Below are 15,045 nucleotides of genomic sequence, written 5' to 3'. Positions count from 1 at the left end.
CAAATGTGTTTAATTAAATAAATAATTTTAAAGAAAACATGTTGATAAATGTACTTTAAAACCATAAACTGATTTGTGTGATTATTTTTGATGTAATGATCTAGTTAAATTTGCCATTAATGACAACAACTACTTTATCTGAGCATTTATTCAGCAGACCTCGCTAATATTTGATAACTCTCGCTTGAATAGAAATGATTGAACACTAATGTAATTGTTTTGGCTAGCGGGAAGCAGTTGTGAAGTTTATCAATGAAGCAACAATGACAGTTATTTGCTGATCTATTATCTAACAAGGAGAGTACACAGAATGTCAAGGAGACTATTTCCTGTTTGCAGTGCATGGCAGCAGACACCTCATGAGGAAGCACCGCTGCCATCTGCGGACCAAAATCGAGTCCGGCGAGGGAACGGTACCAGTGAGGGGTCGGGGGTCCATGCAGACGTGGGATGGAGTTTTACAAGGAGAACAGCTCATCACCATGTCCTGCACTGACAAAATGAGCAGGTTAGTGCTGACATCTTGGATGAATGATTATTAATAGAAATAGTTCATAAGTGACACCTTTCTAAGACTAATGTGTCCCCAGGCTAAATTGAGATGATTTGACGTGAAAACTGACTCATCTGATCAAATAGAAGTACATGGTACTTAGTTGCTGTAGTTGTGCTTGATCTACAAAGTTGTTCTGGAAGGATATTTTTCAAAAGTCCTTCAACAACTTGGAGGTCATATTACCATCATGGTTGTACTAAGCATGAGATGTTACTTTATTATATACCCTCATAAAGTCACTCGGGGGGCTTGGACCCTACCTCTACGTCTAAAAAAACCTCATCAATAAGCTTTATCAATGAATTGGTTACTGATCATTTCTTGTTCTCAGGCTCTCCTGGTTTTTATTTTGTGTCTTCCTTTGGAGATTCCTTGCTTTCCTCTCCTGGAACTGAAAACATGTGAAGACAAAATGGTGTTGGATCCTTATAGAGCGTCAATGAAAATGCAAACGAGTGGTACCTCAACTTAGGAGCTCAATTGGTTCTATGACGTAGCTCTTCTTTCAAATCAAGGCTCCCCATGCACAGACTTACCGGGGCCGATGTCCAGGGGCCCAGCTGAGTATCAGGGCCATCTTCACGGCAGAATGCAATATGTTGGGTTGTCAATCACAGAAATACCTGCACCTGTCACACACAATCATTCACAGGAGAGATAACAAAATATTTTTTTAATTGACTCTATGGTTAGCGGGGCTCAGATGGTAGAGCGGCAGTCCAGAAACTTGGGGGTTTCTGGTATGAATCCGGCTTCCTCCACCCCAGTCACTTCTATTGTGCCCTTGGACACTTCACCCACCCTATTGCCCTGGTGTAGGAATGTTTGGTGGTGGTCAAAAAGGCGGTAGTCTACCACAGGGCAGCTGTGGCTATATGTGTAGCTACCAGCGTCATGTGGGAATGTGGAGTGAATCAGTGGTGGGTTCTCAGCATACCTGCCAATCCTACCCATTTTCAGTAAAATGATCATATTTTGAAACACTGTTTTTGCAAATGAAGGCAAAAAGGACATATGGCAGTGCTTCCCACAAGATAACATTAGCCAGAGATAAGCAACTATAGGAAAACTATTTCCTAAATAGCATCACAAAGCTCATGTTGTTATCTTGTTGTAATGATAGAATATACAGTACATTCAATGATAGCTAACGTTAGCTAGCCAACTTCCTATCGTTAGCTAATAACACACAAAGCTAATGCTCGTACACGTCTTACGTACAAAGTTGATGTCATTACATCCTAAAAGCCTAAAGTGGGTGGAATACAACAAGATACCTGTGGTGGGGGCGTGTTTATGGGAGTGGTCATCATGACGTCATCGAGTACTTTGTTTCTTTAAAAAGGCTCAAAATGTGTATACCTCCATTTAAAAACAAATCTGTTATTATTAATTAGTAATAACATCTTTTTTATCGTTGTTTGAGAAATAATAGAACACAATTGACTACAGAAAACTACAGTAGTTTTATGAAGTATAATAATGTCAAGCATAAACTTCATCCAGCAGACTGAAGAGGATTTTGAATTCAGTTTTGGTGTGTTTTGATTGGCGTCTCGCCCTCTCCTTGGTGTTAAAAAGACGGCTATTCCTCGTTATGCTATTTCCCACAATCAGAATATAGGTGGAGCGTCATACTGCCTCGACGCCACATCCCAGAGCTGCCTGAGGCGTGGGCAGGAGGCCAGCCATAGGTGGAGGACTAAGTCTCAGCAGGAGGGGGACGGCACTTTTCGGCTGCTAACGGTTTCTAATGCTTGGATGGTTATTTCAATCTCTGGCTATCAGCGATTGCCAGCAAGTAAGATGGGAGGTTTTGGGGCAGATCTTCTGGGTTAGTTACACCAGCGAGTGGCGGGGAGGTTCCTAACTCAAATTATGCTCACAATTTAAAACATAACAAAAAGCAGAGAAACAGCTTGAAGCTCCAAATAATGATTGATAATGTTGATAATAAACATGTTCTATCACATAATATTTAAAATTCCTCTTTCTCCATCTGAAAGAATACAATCAGTGTTACAGAGCTTTCAAAATGTTTTACTCTCCCATTTTACACAAGTTTTTTTGAAAGAAACCCCTTCTACGTCGTCTTCGTGTCCATCTGTCTGTCTCTTGTCACTTTGATTGAACTTGACCTACAAACGTCACCTGCAGTGGTGTGGCACAAACAACATGCTTTTATTTTCATTACCTGACTTTTTAACGCAATCAGGATGTGTTACATCAATGTTTTGGGAGTGTTGCCGAGGCCAAGTTGTGCTGTACCCCAGAAGATGTTTTCCAAATGGCAGTGAAATAAGGAGGGCAGATACTCCTCAGTATGACTCCTCTAAGTCATCAAGATATCTTTTTTTTATTACAAAACATAACTCATATTTTAAATCTCCTGCTATTATCATACAATTTGTGGGGAAAAAAAACTCATGAAAAATACTCCACCCACTTCTGAAGCTTTACGTTTGCTGAACAGAGAAGCAGAGCCAAGAGCATTGGGTAATTCTGACATGAGTTTATTTTGTTGCTTACTTTGCACTGAACACACACTCACTGTGTGCACATTGTGTAACTAGACAAGCTCTATCTGCAGTTTCTTTTATCCACATAACTTCTATTTTATTATTATTTACTATTAATGTTTGAGTCATTCCTCAACTATTCAGCTATAATTAAAGGGGCTATAGGAAGTCTTTAGGGGGTTGGAAGCCCCACTAAAACAGAAGTTGATGTTGCTAAGACGACATAAAGAGGACATAGGTGGTGTGTGAGGGATAGAGTGTTGAGTTAATTATAGGGGCTATAGGAAGTCTTTAGGGGGTTGGAAGCCCCACTAAAACAGAAGTTGATGTTGCTAAGACGACATAAAGATGGACATAGGTGGTGTGTGAGGGATAGAGTGTTGAGTTAAGCGCTTTGAGTACCTTGAAGGTAGAAAAGCGCTATACAAGTATAACCCATTTATCATTTATAGGAAGTCTTTAGGGGGTTGGAAGCCCCACTAAAACAGAAGTTGATGTTGCTAAGACGACATAAAGATGGACATAGGTGGTGTGTGAGGGATAGAGTGTTGGAGTGGTATCTCTGTTAATTTGACCAATTTGATCCAGTTGTCCAGGGCTGAAGATGGTGTGATTAAATATACCCAGGTCACTGACAGGGGTGAAAGCAATTACTTTGTAAAAAAAAAAAAAAAAGGAAAATATAGTGACGGAGAGGGACACCCTGCTTTTTTCCTCCTCCCACCATCAGCAGCACTCTTTGCTCTGCAGCCTCCTCTTTATATCGCTGTAAATCATCAGTGCTCATTGTTCAAGTGAGTGGGTCACTGAGGGCCGCTTTATCAAGGTCAGAGTGGAGGGTGAGAGGACTGCAATGTGACCACACACACACACTCACACACACACACACACACACACACACACACACACACGCACGCACGCACGCACGCACGCACGCATGCACGCACGCACGCACGCACGCACGCACGCACGCACGCACGCACGCACGCACACACGCACACACACACACACACACACACTTCACTCTTAAACTGATCCCACTCAATGCTCTTTTTGTCCTCCCTAACAACCATTCTGCAGTCCTATTACTTTTTTATCTTCTAGAAGCTGCACTTTATTACGGTTAGTTTAGCCTTGACCGGGGAAGATTTTTAAGATCTTTGCACTAATGATAAACATTTAACTCTCGTATTCATGCTTTTTCTAGGGCGGGTAAGGAAGAGCGTCCGCTGTCATGATGGAAAAAAGTAAAATAATAAAACCATGAAATATTTTGAGACACTTGTGATTTAGGGCTATATAAATACACTTTGATTGATTGAAATACATATTCATATTTGTCCATTGAACTGTGTTCATAAATGTGTTTTCTGTATGATTAAAATTGCTTTTTAGCATTTACTTGAGTACAAATCACAACATTTGCACACAAACAATCATGAGGCTCCACCTCTTGACGTGTTTGTGGGCGTGACTTACTTACATGAATTTCTAGTTTGTGCTCTGTAGAATTGTTTAATGTAAGTGTGACTACACTGGGAGAAGTGGGCGCCATCGTGAGCGAGAATGTCTCTACAATGTTTACCCAGCCACAAATTCTACTATATCAAACATGGCATTTGTAAGACAGGAGGCCATGCTTAAATATTATTTTATGCTTGAATGAATGCGTCTGCCGGAATGGAGGATTATAAATCCAAGATCAAATACTTCTCTAAACTGGACTCTAAGACACAACAATAGATAGACAAATACAGAAAGGTAAATGACACTCCAAATATTTTATTCAAGCAAATGTGACCCAAAAGTATTTGATAACGTTTTTGGTGCCATCTCTCATATCATATCATTATTATAACGTCTTTATGACAGTAAATTACGCCTTTGTTATTGTAATGTTTTAATGAAATTAGAAGTTCAAATCCTAAGGCATCTAAGCCTCAGCCGGTGTAAAGGTCAGCATAGTAACACTACTTTTGACTTGTGGCAAACATGCTTCACCATCATGGAAGACAAGAAGACAGATGTCTTTTTTAATGCATTCTAACTCCAAAATAAACACAAGTCCTTTATAATGCAGTCAATAGGAGGCCTCTGTTCCGCCCATAAAGCCCTCGAAGTGACTATTCAAAAAGCACCAACAATATTCCATTTACATTTGATGACTTGAATTTTATTAGTATTAGTGATATTGTTATTATAAATATGAACAAGTATTAGTCATATTGTTATTATAAATATGAACAAGTATTAGTCATATTGTTATTATAAATATGAACAAGTATTAGTGATATTGTTATTATAAATATTACCAAGTATTAGTCATTTTGTTATTATATATATTAACAAGTATTAGTCATATTGTTATTATAAATATGAACAAGTATTGGTGATATTTTTATTATAAATATGAACAAGTATTAGTGATATTGTTATTATAAATATTAACAAGTATTAGTCATATTGTTATTATAAATATTAGCAAGTATTAGTCATTTTGTTATTATATATATTAACACGTATTAGTCATATTGTTATTATAAATATTAACAAGTATTAGTGATATTGTTATTATAAATATGAACAAGTATTAGTGATATTGTTATTATACATATGAACACGTATTAGTCCTATTATTATACATATGATCAATTATTAGTGATATTGTTATTATAAATATGATCAATTATTAGTGATATTGTCATTATAAATATTAACAAGTATTAGTCATATTGTTATTATGAATATTATCAAGTATTAGTCATTTTGTTATTATAAACATGAACAAGTATTAGTCATATTGTTATTATAAATGTTAACAAGTATTAGTGATATTGTTATTATAAAATTAACAAGTATTAGTCATATTATTATACATTTTATAAATTATTAGTGATATGTTTATTATAAATATGAACAAGTATTAGTGATATTGTTATTACAAATATGAACAAGTATTAGTCATATTGTTATTATAAATATGAACAAGTATTAGTCATATTGTTATTATACGTATTAACAAGTATTCGTCATATTATTATAAATATGATCAATTATTAGTGATATTGTTATTATAAATATTAACAAGTATTAGTCATATTGTTATTATAAATATGAACAAGTATTAGTGATATTGTAATTATAAATATTAACAAGTATTAGTCATATTGTTATTATAAATATTAACAAGTATTAGTCATATTGTTATTATAAGTGCTGATGCAGACAAACTATGTATAGCAGCACCGTGATCACAGAGAGCGAACATCAACAACACATTACCTTGGTACAGGTGAAAGTTTATTCTAGATCAATCAATCAAAGTTGATTTATATGGCCCTTAATCACAAATGTCTCAAAGGGCTGCACAAGCCAGAACATCATCACAGATAATCACGCTCACCTTGAGAGTAGAAGGGTGAGGACATAAGCCGACAAATTGGTATACTTTGGAATTAAATTTAGACCCGGGAATGGCGAGAAAGACACAAAAAGACGTTTGGTTACACCCCCTTTTTTCTTCGCAAGGATTACAAGTCATTCTTCATCTAAACGGGAATACTTTATATCAGGGGCGTCCAAACTACGGCCCATGGGCGGCCTGCTGACGTCTTCAATTTGACCCATAAGATGTCATGAATTGAATTAGGAATTTTACCGAGAGGAAGCATACATTCAAACACTGATGACATTTATTAAACAGACAAGAAGCAAGGAATCATGCAGAGACAGAGTTCCTTTTAGCTCATGAGGAGACACGTATTTCGGGCTCTATTCTAGTTACAGATCCAAACAAAGTTCTAAAAGTCAAGCCTGCGCGCCTCCTCTATTTATTTGGAAGGTCCCTGTTACATCACTGAAGCTGTCGCTGAGGGAAGGGGGTAACCTCGACAACTCCAGTTAGACACAATATATGATTATAGAATAAATGAAAATTAGTTGCCGCAGGTCATATCGCCTTGTCTCTGCTCTGTCTGCATCACGGCGGTGTTCGGCCTTGGCCGGCAGCAGGCCGAGTCTGGACACAACACTGATAAAGACAACTGGCAATCTTTTGGATTGCCAGCTTGCACAGATACAAAAAATACCACTTCAGCACAATTGACAATAATTTATATCAACGGCCCTTAAGCATAAAGTTATAATGATAATATATACATAATTATTGTAACAACATTATAATAGACTGACAATGTTGATGCTGCTATTATCCTGCTATCTAGTGGACAATGGATGTGTGTGCAGCATGTACTTATATGACCTAATGCAAACAACCTTCCCTAGTCATGGTGCCAAAAAATAAATCCAAGTCAACAGACAAGGTTACACAACCTGCTCACTGAACTTTGTGGACATTATAAAAGACGTCCATGCAGCTAATTTGATCTTGCGCCAAAGAAACTTGATGGATTATGGTAATACTTCATTTTTCACTTATTTGAGTGGATTATTTTTAGCCTGTGGAGGACGGTTGATGAAGCACGATCGTGAGTTAAGTGGTCTTCTCTTGAAGCTGTATGACTCTTTTGAGGATGAATTGTGCTGTTACGAACTTTAGTGTGGTGTTGCTTCCAATTTGTAACGATTACAAGCTGATTTGTTATGTGTATACAGCGGGAGATGAACCAAATGTGACAGTGTGTCATAATTACCACGATCAGCTGGATACAAAAATACCCCTAGCAGTACCGTTGGTCCAGGAGGACTGGCTCAATCAGGAACTGGTACTAAAAAATACCGGTACTCTTTGCATACTTTGGCTAAGGAGTAGGAGGTAAATGTTTTATACACAATCAATTTGCAAGACACTTTGTTTGATGAAAAGATATATTTTGTGGCAGCAATTCATTGGAAGGAGAGTTTTTAAGATGAAAGATGGTAAAAAGAAGCTGCCTGGACTTCTTGTTGCGACATGGTGATAATCTCCCATTTGTGTTTTCTTAAGCAAAGTGCCCGCTGATGACCCTCTGCTAATATTGGATTTGACAGCTGGATTTAATTGCAGCTCCTGAATGGCTCTCATATAATGATGATGTCGCCCATCCCTTGGCAGTTTATGTAGATGATACCATTACTTTAATAGCTGCGCTTAGTGAGGGTGGCAAGAAAAGGAGAGAGAGTGGAGGTGTTCTCGCTCCCTTCACCCTTTAAATTCAAACACCCGAGCCAGATGGCTGCCTTTTCTTGCATGAGATTAGAAGATGTCTCTGATTCACCGTGTGGCTTTTTGGCTACATTAATAGTTCAGGCTAAAGCATTTTGCTGTTGGCAGAGGTTGTGTGTGTGTGTGTGTGTGTGTGTGTGTGTGTGTGTGTGTGTGTGTGTGTGTGTGTGTGTGTGTGTGTGTGTGTGTGTGTGTGTGTGTGTGTGTGTGTGTGTGTGTGTGTGTGTGTGTGTGTGTGTGTGTGTGTGTGTGTGTGTGTGTGTGTGTGCGTGTGCACAGATTGCAGGTAAAATGTGGCCACCACATCGTCAGCCCATTTTGCGAGTCCCAGAAAGCCACTAATGTTAATTGACTGCTTAAGAAGTGAAAGGCTCTGTAATGAGTGATTATTAAGTCAGCCAGGGAAGGGAAAAAAAACACTAGTCACAGTAATTGCAGACGTCATAAAGCCACACTGATTAACCAAAAGAACTGGAATGGCATTGGTAGAGAAACACACATACACCAATGGCAACCCTAGACCGTGTGGAATGGCACACTTTTCACTTAGTAGGTTCTCCTCTTGCTGGCTTTCTAAAGATATATCTTACATTATTTGTCTAATTGTCCTGCTTTCTAAATATATATCTTACATTATTTGTCTAATTGTCCTGCTTTCTAAATATATATCTTACATTATTTGTCTAATTGTCCTGCTTTCTAAATATATATCTTACATTATTTGTCTAATTGTCCTGCTTTCTAAATATATATCTTACATTATTTGTCTAATTGTCCTGCTTTCTAAATATATATCTTACATTATTTGTCTAATTGTCCTGCTTTCTAAAGATATATCTTACATTATTTGTCTAATTGTCCTGCTTTCTAAATATATATCTTACATTATTTGTCTAATTGTCCTGCTTTCTAAAGATATATCTTACATTATTTGTCTAATTGTCCTGCTTTCTAAATATATATCTTACATTATTTGTCTAATTGTCCTGCTTTCTAAAGATATATCTTACATTATTTGTCTAATTGTCCTGCGGTGGAAATGTCAACTCGGGGGGGCCACATGAGAACAAAATGTTTCTGGGGGCCAGTGTCTGTGTGTGTGTGTATGAAAAATGTGTTGTGTGTGTGTGTATGTATATATATATATATATATATATATATATATATATATATATATATATATATATATATATATATATATATATATATATATATATATATATATATATATATATATATATATATATATATATATATATATATATATATGTATATGTGTGTATTAGGGCTGTGAATCTTTGGGTGTCCCACGATTCGATTCAATAATGATTCTTGGGGTCACGATTCGATTCAAAATCAATTTTTTTTTTCAATTTAACACGATTCTCGATTCAAAAAGGATATTATTCCGATTGAAAAGGATTGTCTATTGATGGAATACATAGATTTCAGCAGGATCTACCCCAGTCTGCTGACATGCATGCAGAGTAGTAGATTTTTGTAAAAAGCTTTTATAATTGTAAAGGACAATGTTTTATCAACTGATTGCAATAATGTACGATGTATGACTTATTTTATCTTTGTGAAAATATTGGACACAGTGTGTCAATTTTTGAAAAATGAGAATCGATACTGAATCGTACAACGTGAGAATCGTGATTTGAATTTGAATCGATTTTTTCCCACACCCCTAATGTGTATATATATACTGTATATGTATATATAATATGTATATGTATATATATGTGTATATGTATATATAATATATATATACAGTATACACACACACACACACACATATATACAGCAGTGACGTGCAGTCAGGGGAGGCAGGGGAGGCGGGGCCTCACCTGCCATAATGGAAAGAAAAAAAATGTAAAAAGAAAAAAAAAAAATTAAATTGTTATATGTATCCACTGATTATACTATAACGTTATTTTCCATTTAATTTCACCAGTTTTAGATTATTTTTATTCAAAATCGCTGAATTTTCACATTTGCCGTTGAAATAGTGAGAAGAGACGGTGTGGTGATCAGCAGCCAGGTGAGGCGTCACTGACTATAGTTGAAATAGTGAGAAGAGACGGTGTGGTGATCAGCAGCCAGGTGAGGCGTCACTGACTATAGTTGAAATAGTAAGAAGAGACGGTGTGGTGATCAGCAGCCAGGTGAGGCGTCACTGACTATAGTTGAAATAGTGAGAAGAGACGGTGCAGTGATCAGCAGCCAGGTGAGGAACGTCACTGACTATAGTTGAAATAGTAAGAAGAGACGGTGCAGTGATCAGCAGCCAGGTGAGGAACGTCACTGACTATAGTTGAAATAGTGAGAAGAGACGGTGCAGTGATCAGCAGCCAGGTGAGGCGTCACTGACTATAGTTGAAATAGTGAGAAGAGACGGTGTGGTGATCAGCAGCCAGGTGAGGCGTCACTGACTATAGTTGAAATAGTGAGAAGAGACGGTGTGGTGATCAGCAGCCAGGTGAGGCGTCACTGACTATAGTTGAAATAGTGAGAAGAGACGGTGCAGTGATCAGCAGCCAGGTGAGGAAGTTACATGCCTTCCTCCGTGTGGAACTTCTCATTAATTCAACACTGCACTGCTCGCCAATTCAAATTTACTTTCACAACAGAAGTTCCTCCAACTCTTTTGTTAGTTCTATTTTTGTTACTTTAAAATATTTCAAGCAAACTATTGTTTAACTGTTATAGTCACATGCGTGTCCATGCACCGACTGAGAAATAAAATAGTGCTGTTCATCATTTAAATGTAATCATTTGACTGATTCCTGCCTTTTTGCGTCTTATACTATAGGGTCTGTCTGACAATTACAACCGCAGTGTGCTGTCAAGACATACTCAGGTGCTAGTGACTTCCTGTCCGTGCCTAATAATCTTCAAAATAAAAGTGTGCATTTATGTTCTTACGTTTTATCACCAGCGTTATTCTATCAAAGGGGGTGTTTATTACTGATAACTGTCGTAATTCCCATACTTCTGCATTTATTCCTTGTCATTATCTTATTTTAACTCATGTAGTAATTGCATGCACATGGTGAACAGCAAACAGGAAGTCTTGATTTCCTGAGAACCTTGTTGCTCACGGTTGATTGGTCTATTTTATTTCTCACATGCCCTAAGACAAGAAAGGAAACTGACTCGACAATAACCGTAATAATTACTGACCGCCAGCCCCCAAGACTTTATGCTTCTCTTAGTTGGTTCTGGGTGGTCTGTTCACAGCGTTTCCTCTGGAGGACCATGTGTCACTCATGCTGTCTCTTAGCACACACACTAATATTTATTACTAAAAGACTCCAAACACCTTAATGTCCCGAAACCACACAACTCCAGAAAGTTACACTAAACATACCAACACTACACGACACACTAGCAACAAATAGAATATTCAACTGTCTTAGAAGTTGACCTCTTTGACCTCAGCAGTCAAAAAACAGAAAGACAATTCCTTTAGTTTTGTCCCAAGGCAGTATGTACTTGTTCCTGTGCTCAGGACAATACCTCAATAAAGTTTGTTGCCCTCAGGCACACCAAACACGACATCTGACCCTGAACAACACAGACAAACTGGCTCAGGTCTACCAGGAGAGACGAAGCGGAGGGCTTTGAAAAGACAAACACACATACATCCATCAATCAAAGTTGATTTCTACAGCCCTTAATCACAAGTATCTCAAAGGGCTGCACAAGCCACAACCACATCCTGGGCTCGGATCCCACATCAGGGCAAGAACAAACTCAACCCAATGGGATACAATGAGAAACCACACACTAAAATAAAAGGGTCGGCAGATTAAATTAAAAGTCTTAGGCCTTCAGTAACTTGTTCCCCTTCTTTGTCTTTTCATTATCCCCGTCCCCTCGTCAGGACTTAGGCCTGCACTTTGAAACCCCTTGCACTTGACAGACCCCCAATATGTCATTTATAACCTCCTGTTCAAACAAACTCCCTTCGACATTTCAAAAGCCGTCCTTGACAGACTCCAAGCATGGTCTTTAAAGAGAGGACTCCCAATCCTTGTTATCCATGTTGTCAATATTGAAGGAGATTTTCTCACAAATAAGCAGATCATTGCTGGGCTGGCTTTGTGTGTGGAACCCCAAAGCAGGATGAAACGGACACAAGTCATCCTTTGTGGTGGTTGATCAGCCTCCAGCGAGGCGATGGACAGAGTCCTGCCCGTAACGCTGTGCGGTGCATTAACCCCACTGGCGCTGACAAATGCACACGTGCTAATGCTTCATTGTGCTAACGAATGCTGATGTACTGACCTTTGGCAGTGTTGTTGTTGTCAGTGCTACTGATGGTTTGTGCTTTTAAACTCGGGGGAAATGGTGTGTGTGTGTGTGTGTGTGTGTGTGTGTGTGTGTGTGTGTGTGTGTGTGTGTGTGTGTGTGTGTGTGTGTGTGTGTGTGTGTGTTATTCATCACGTCCCACATCAAGATAATGATCAAATTGTCTCTACCTGTCACTGAAGCTCACAAAATGGTCTCTTTTGCTATGCCTGTCACCTTTTTCTCAATCCAGACCAATCCTCTCAACTGTTGCCATCCCTTCTCAGTCATCTAATTCCTACCTCCTCTCCACACCACCTTTCCTTGTCCTTCTCCGCTTATCCGTCATAATTTGTTCAAATGCTCCATTTTCCGTAGGTGGAACGTTCTTGGCCTGCAGGGGGCACTGCTGAGCCACTTCATGGAGCCAGTGTACCTGCACAGTGTGACCATAGGCAGCCTACGCCACACGGGCCATCTGAGCAGAGTTCTCCACCAAAGGCAGGAACGTCTGGGCCCACTTCCTGCCACGTATAGACGCAACCAGCCCCTGCTCAGTGGTACGACTCACATTGACACTACTATGGAAAAGATTGCGCTTCCCAGCCCTCTAGATTGTAGATACTGTATGAGAGCTCATACTTTAGCTATCTGCTTGACAAACAGTTGTCTGAGCTAGAAAATTGCCAAACAATTCCTAATTGAGGTATATGGCATGGGTCAAAAAATCTACAGTTACAAACTCTGAAGGAAAATGTGTGTGTGGCACACGTGTACTTTGTTTCAGTGTTAATAATGAAATTGTGATATTTAAGACATATTGCTACAAACAAATGTTCTGGGCTACAAAATAATTCTGTGCAACTAGTTTTTTTTTCCATTTAGTAGCACCAGTGAACATGCTAAGCGTACAGCACTGCACTTTAGCATTTTGCACTTCAGCATTCATCACAATGAGTTTTAGTGTAGCACATTAGCAAACCTCAATTGAAGTAAGAAATGTTCCAATAATGTTATCACAATTTATCCTCACGGGTTGATAGCATGCTAGCTTGAAGTATTCCTAGCATAATTGTTTGAAAAAAGTCAGGGCAAAGCCCAAAAAGTCCATAGTAGGTGTAGGTTTCTGGACTTTAGGAGCACATTCTGACCTCAGAGGCGTTCAAATGTTGAGCTAATCTATCAAATGTCTTTGTTAAACTACACACAGTACTACAATATATTGTTATCAATTTAATATTGTGTTAAAACTATTCAGCTACTACATTACTCTGCTTTAAATGTATTACTTTCTTAAAGCAGCGACATGCCCTCCCATTCCAGTTCAAATGTTTTACACACGTCGTTGTGTTACAAAGTATTTGCCTTGTGTGGTTTATCGTCATTTGTTTAAAAAAATAAGCATGTCAACTTTAGACTTAATGAACTACATGAATAGCACACTCTAGTTGCCCAAACAAGTCGTGTCTGCTTTCCGGGCTCCAGTGAGACCTTACACTTTTGTTTGTAGTGAAGATGAACGCTGGAAGAGCAGCTGAATAACAGCAAGCTTGTAAGAACTCTATCAGTAATAATAATCTAGGCCGTTCACTGAGCGATAGCTGCGTAAAAATGTAGGACATATTTTCCCATGAATGTCACAGATAACACCAAAGATTGCTTATGACAAAGATGCTTCTGATAAAAATGTAGGTACGTTTTGAAGCTTTATTGTGTTATCAGGAGAAATATTTTACCCTACTCACACAATCATTGTGTATAAATTGCTGATGTTTTTCCAAGTTTGTGCACTGAAACAAAAATGCATTAAAGTAGCAAGTGCAGAAGGTTTTTTGTATTAGGGATATTGGGTCTTGGTTGGGTTCTGTACTTCATTCATGTATTTATATTCGTTTCAGAAGACAACATCACACATGTAAACAATTCATTCATTCCAAAAAGACATCAGGTAGGTGATATAAAATGGACTTATCAGCTGCTGCTCCAGGTCAACAGACATCTATGGAGGCTCATTTAGGGCTATATAAATAAACATTGATTGATTGATTGATTTGAGTTTTTGGACACTGGATTTATGTAACACAGTTGGTTCCATGTTCATTTTGTGAACTGAATTTTTACATCAAATTGTGCTGACAATTTCAGTTGGAAAAAAAATTGGTAGCAACATCCATCCATCCATTTTCTACCGCTTGTCCCTTTTGGGGTCGCGGAGGGTTGCTGGAGCCTATCTCATCTGCATTCGGGCGGAAGGCGGAGTAAACCTTGGACGTGTGTTTAAAAATGCAGTATATATAGAAAAAATGCTTTTTGAAATGATGTGCAGAACAGTTCAGTGTTTTAAAATACATTGTATAAAAATTCAGTGCATAAAAATTCAGTGTAAAAAAACACGTGCAGAATTTTTTTCCCCAAAATGAATACTCTTTACAACTTTATTTTAGCCAATATTTTGCCCTTGTATTCGGTTTTCTACACAGTTGATCCGTTGTATATCAATGATGTAAATA

General features: G+C 38.1%; 1 protein-coding gene across 1 annotated transcript in view; it reads left to right on the top strand.

The window, feature by feature from the left end:
- Positions 1-15,045, top strand: part of adarb2 (adenosine deaminase RNA specific B2 (inactive)) — a 206,114-nt gene that overhangs the window by 171,227 nt on the left and 19,842 nt on the right. Inside the window, exons 5-6 of the mRNA XM_062021926.1 lie at positions 340-508; positions 12,914-13,095. Of these exons, the coding sequence (XP_061877910.1) occupies positions 340-508; positions 12,914-13,095 (351 nt within the window). The remainder of the gene's footprint in view (positions 1-339; positions 509-12,913; positions 13,096-15,045) is intronic.

Source organism: Entelurus aequoreus, linkage group LG15 (assembly GCF_033978785.1).
Source record: "Entelurus aequoreus isolate RoL-2023_Sb linkage group LG15, RoL_Eaeq_v1.1, whole genome shotgun sequence".
Classification (NCBI taxonomy): Eukaryota; Metazoa; Chordata; class Actinopteri; order Syngnathiformes; family Syngnathidae; genus Entelurus; species Entelurus aequoreus.
The sequence above is the reverse complement of the archived record's forward strand: the minus strand, read 5'-3'. Positions and strand labels throughout refer to the sequence as shown.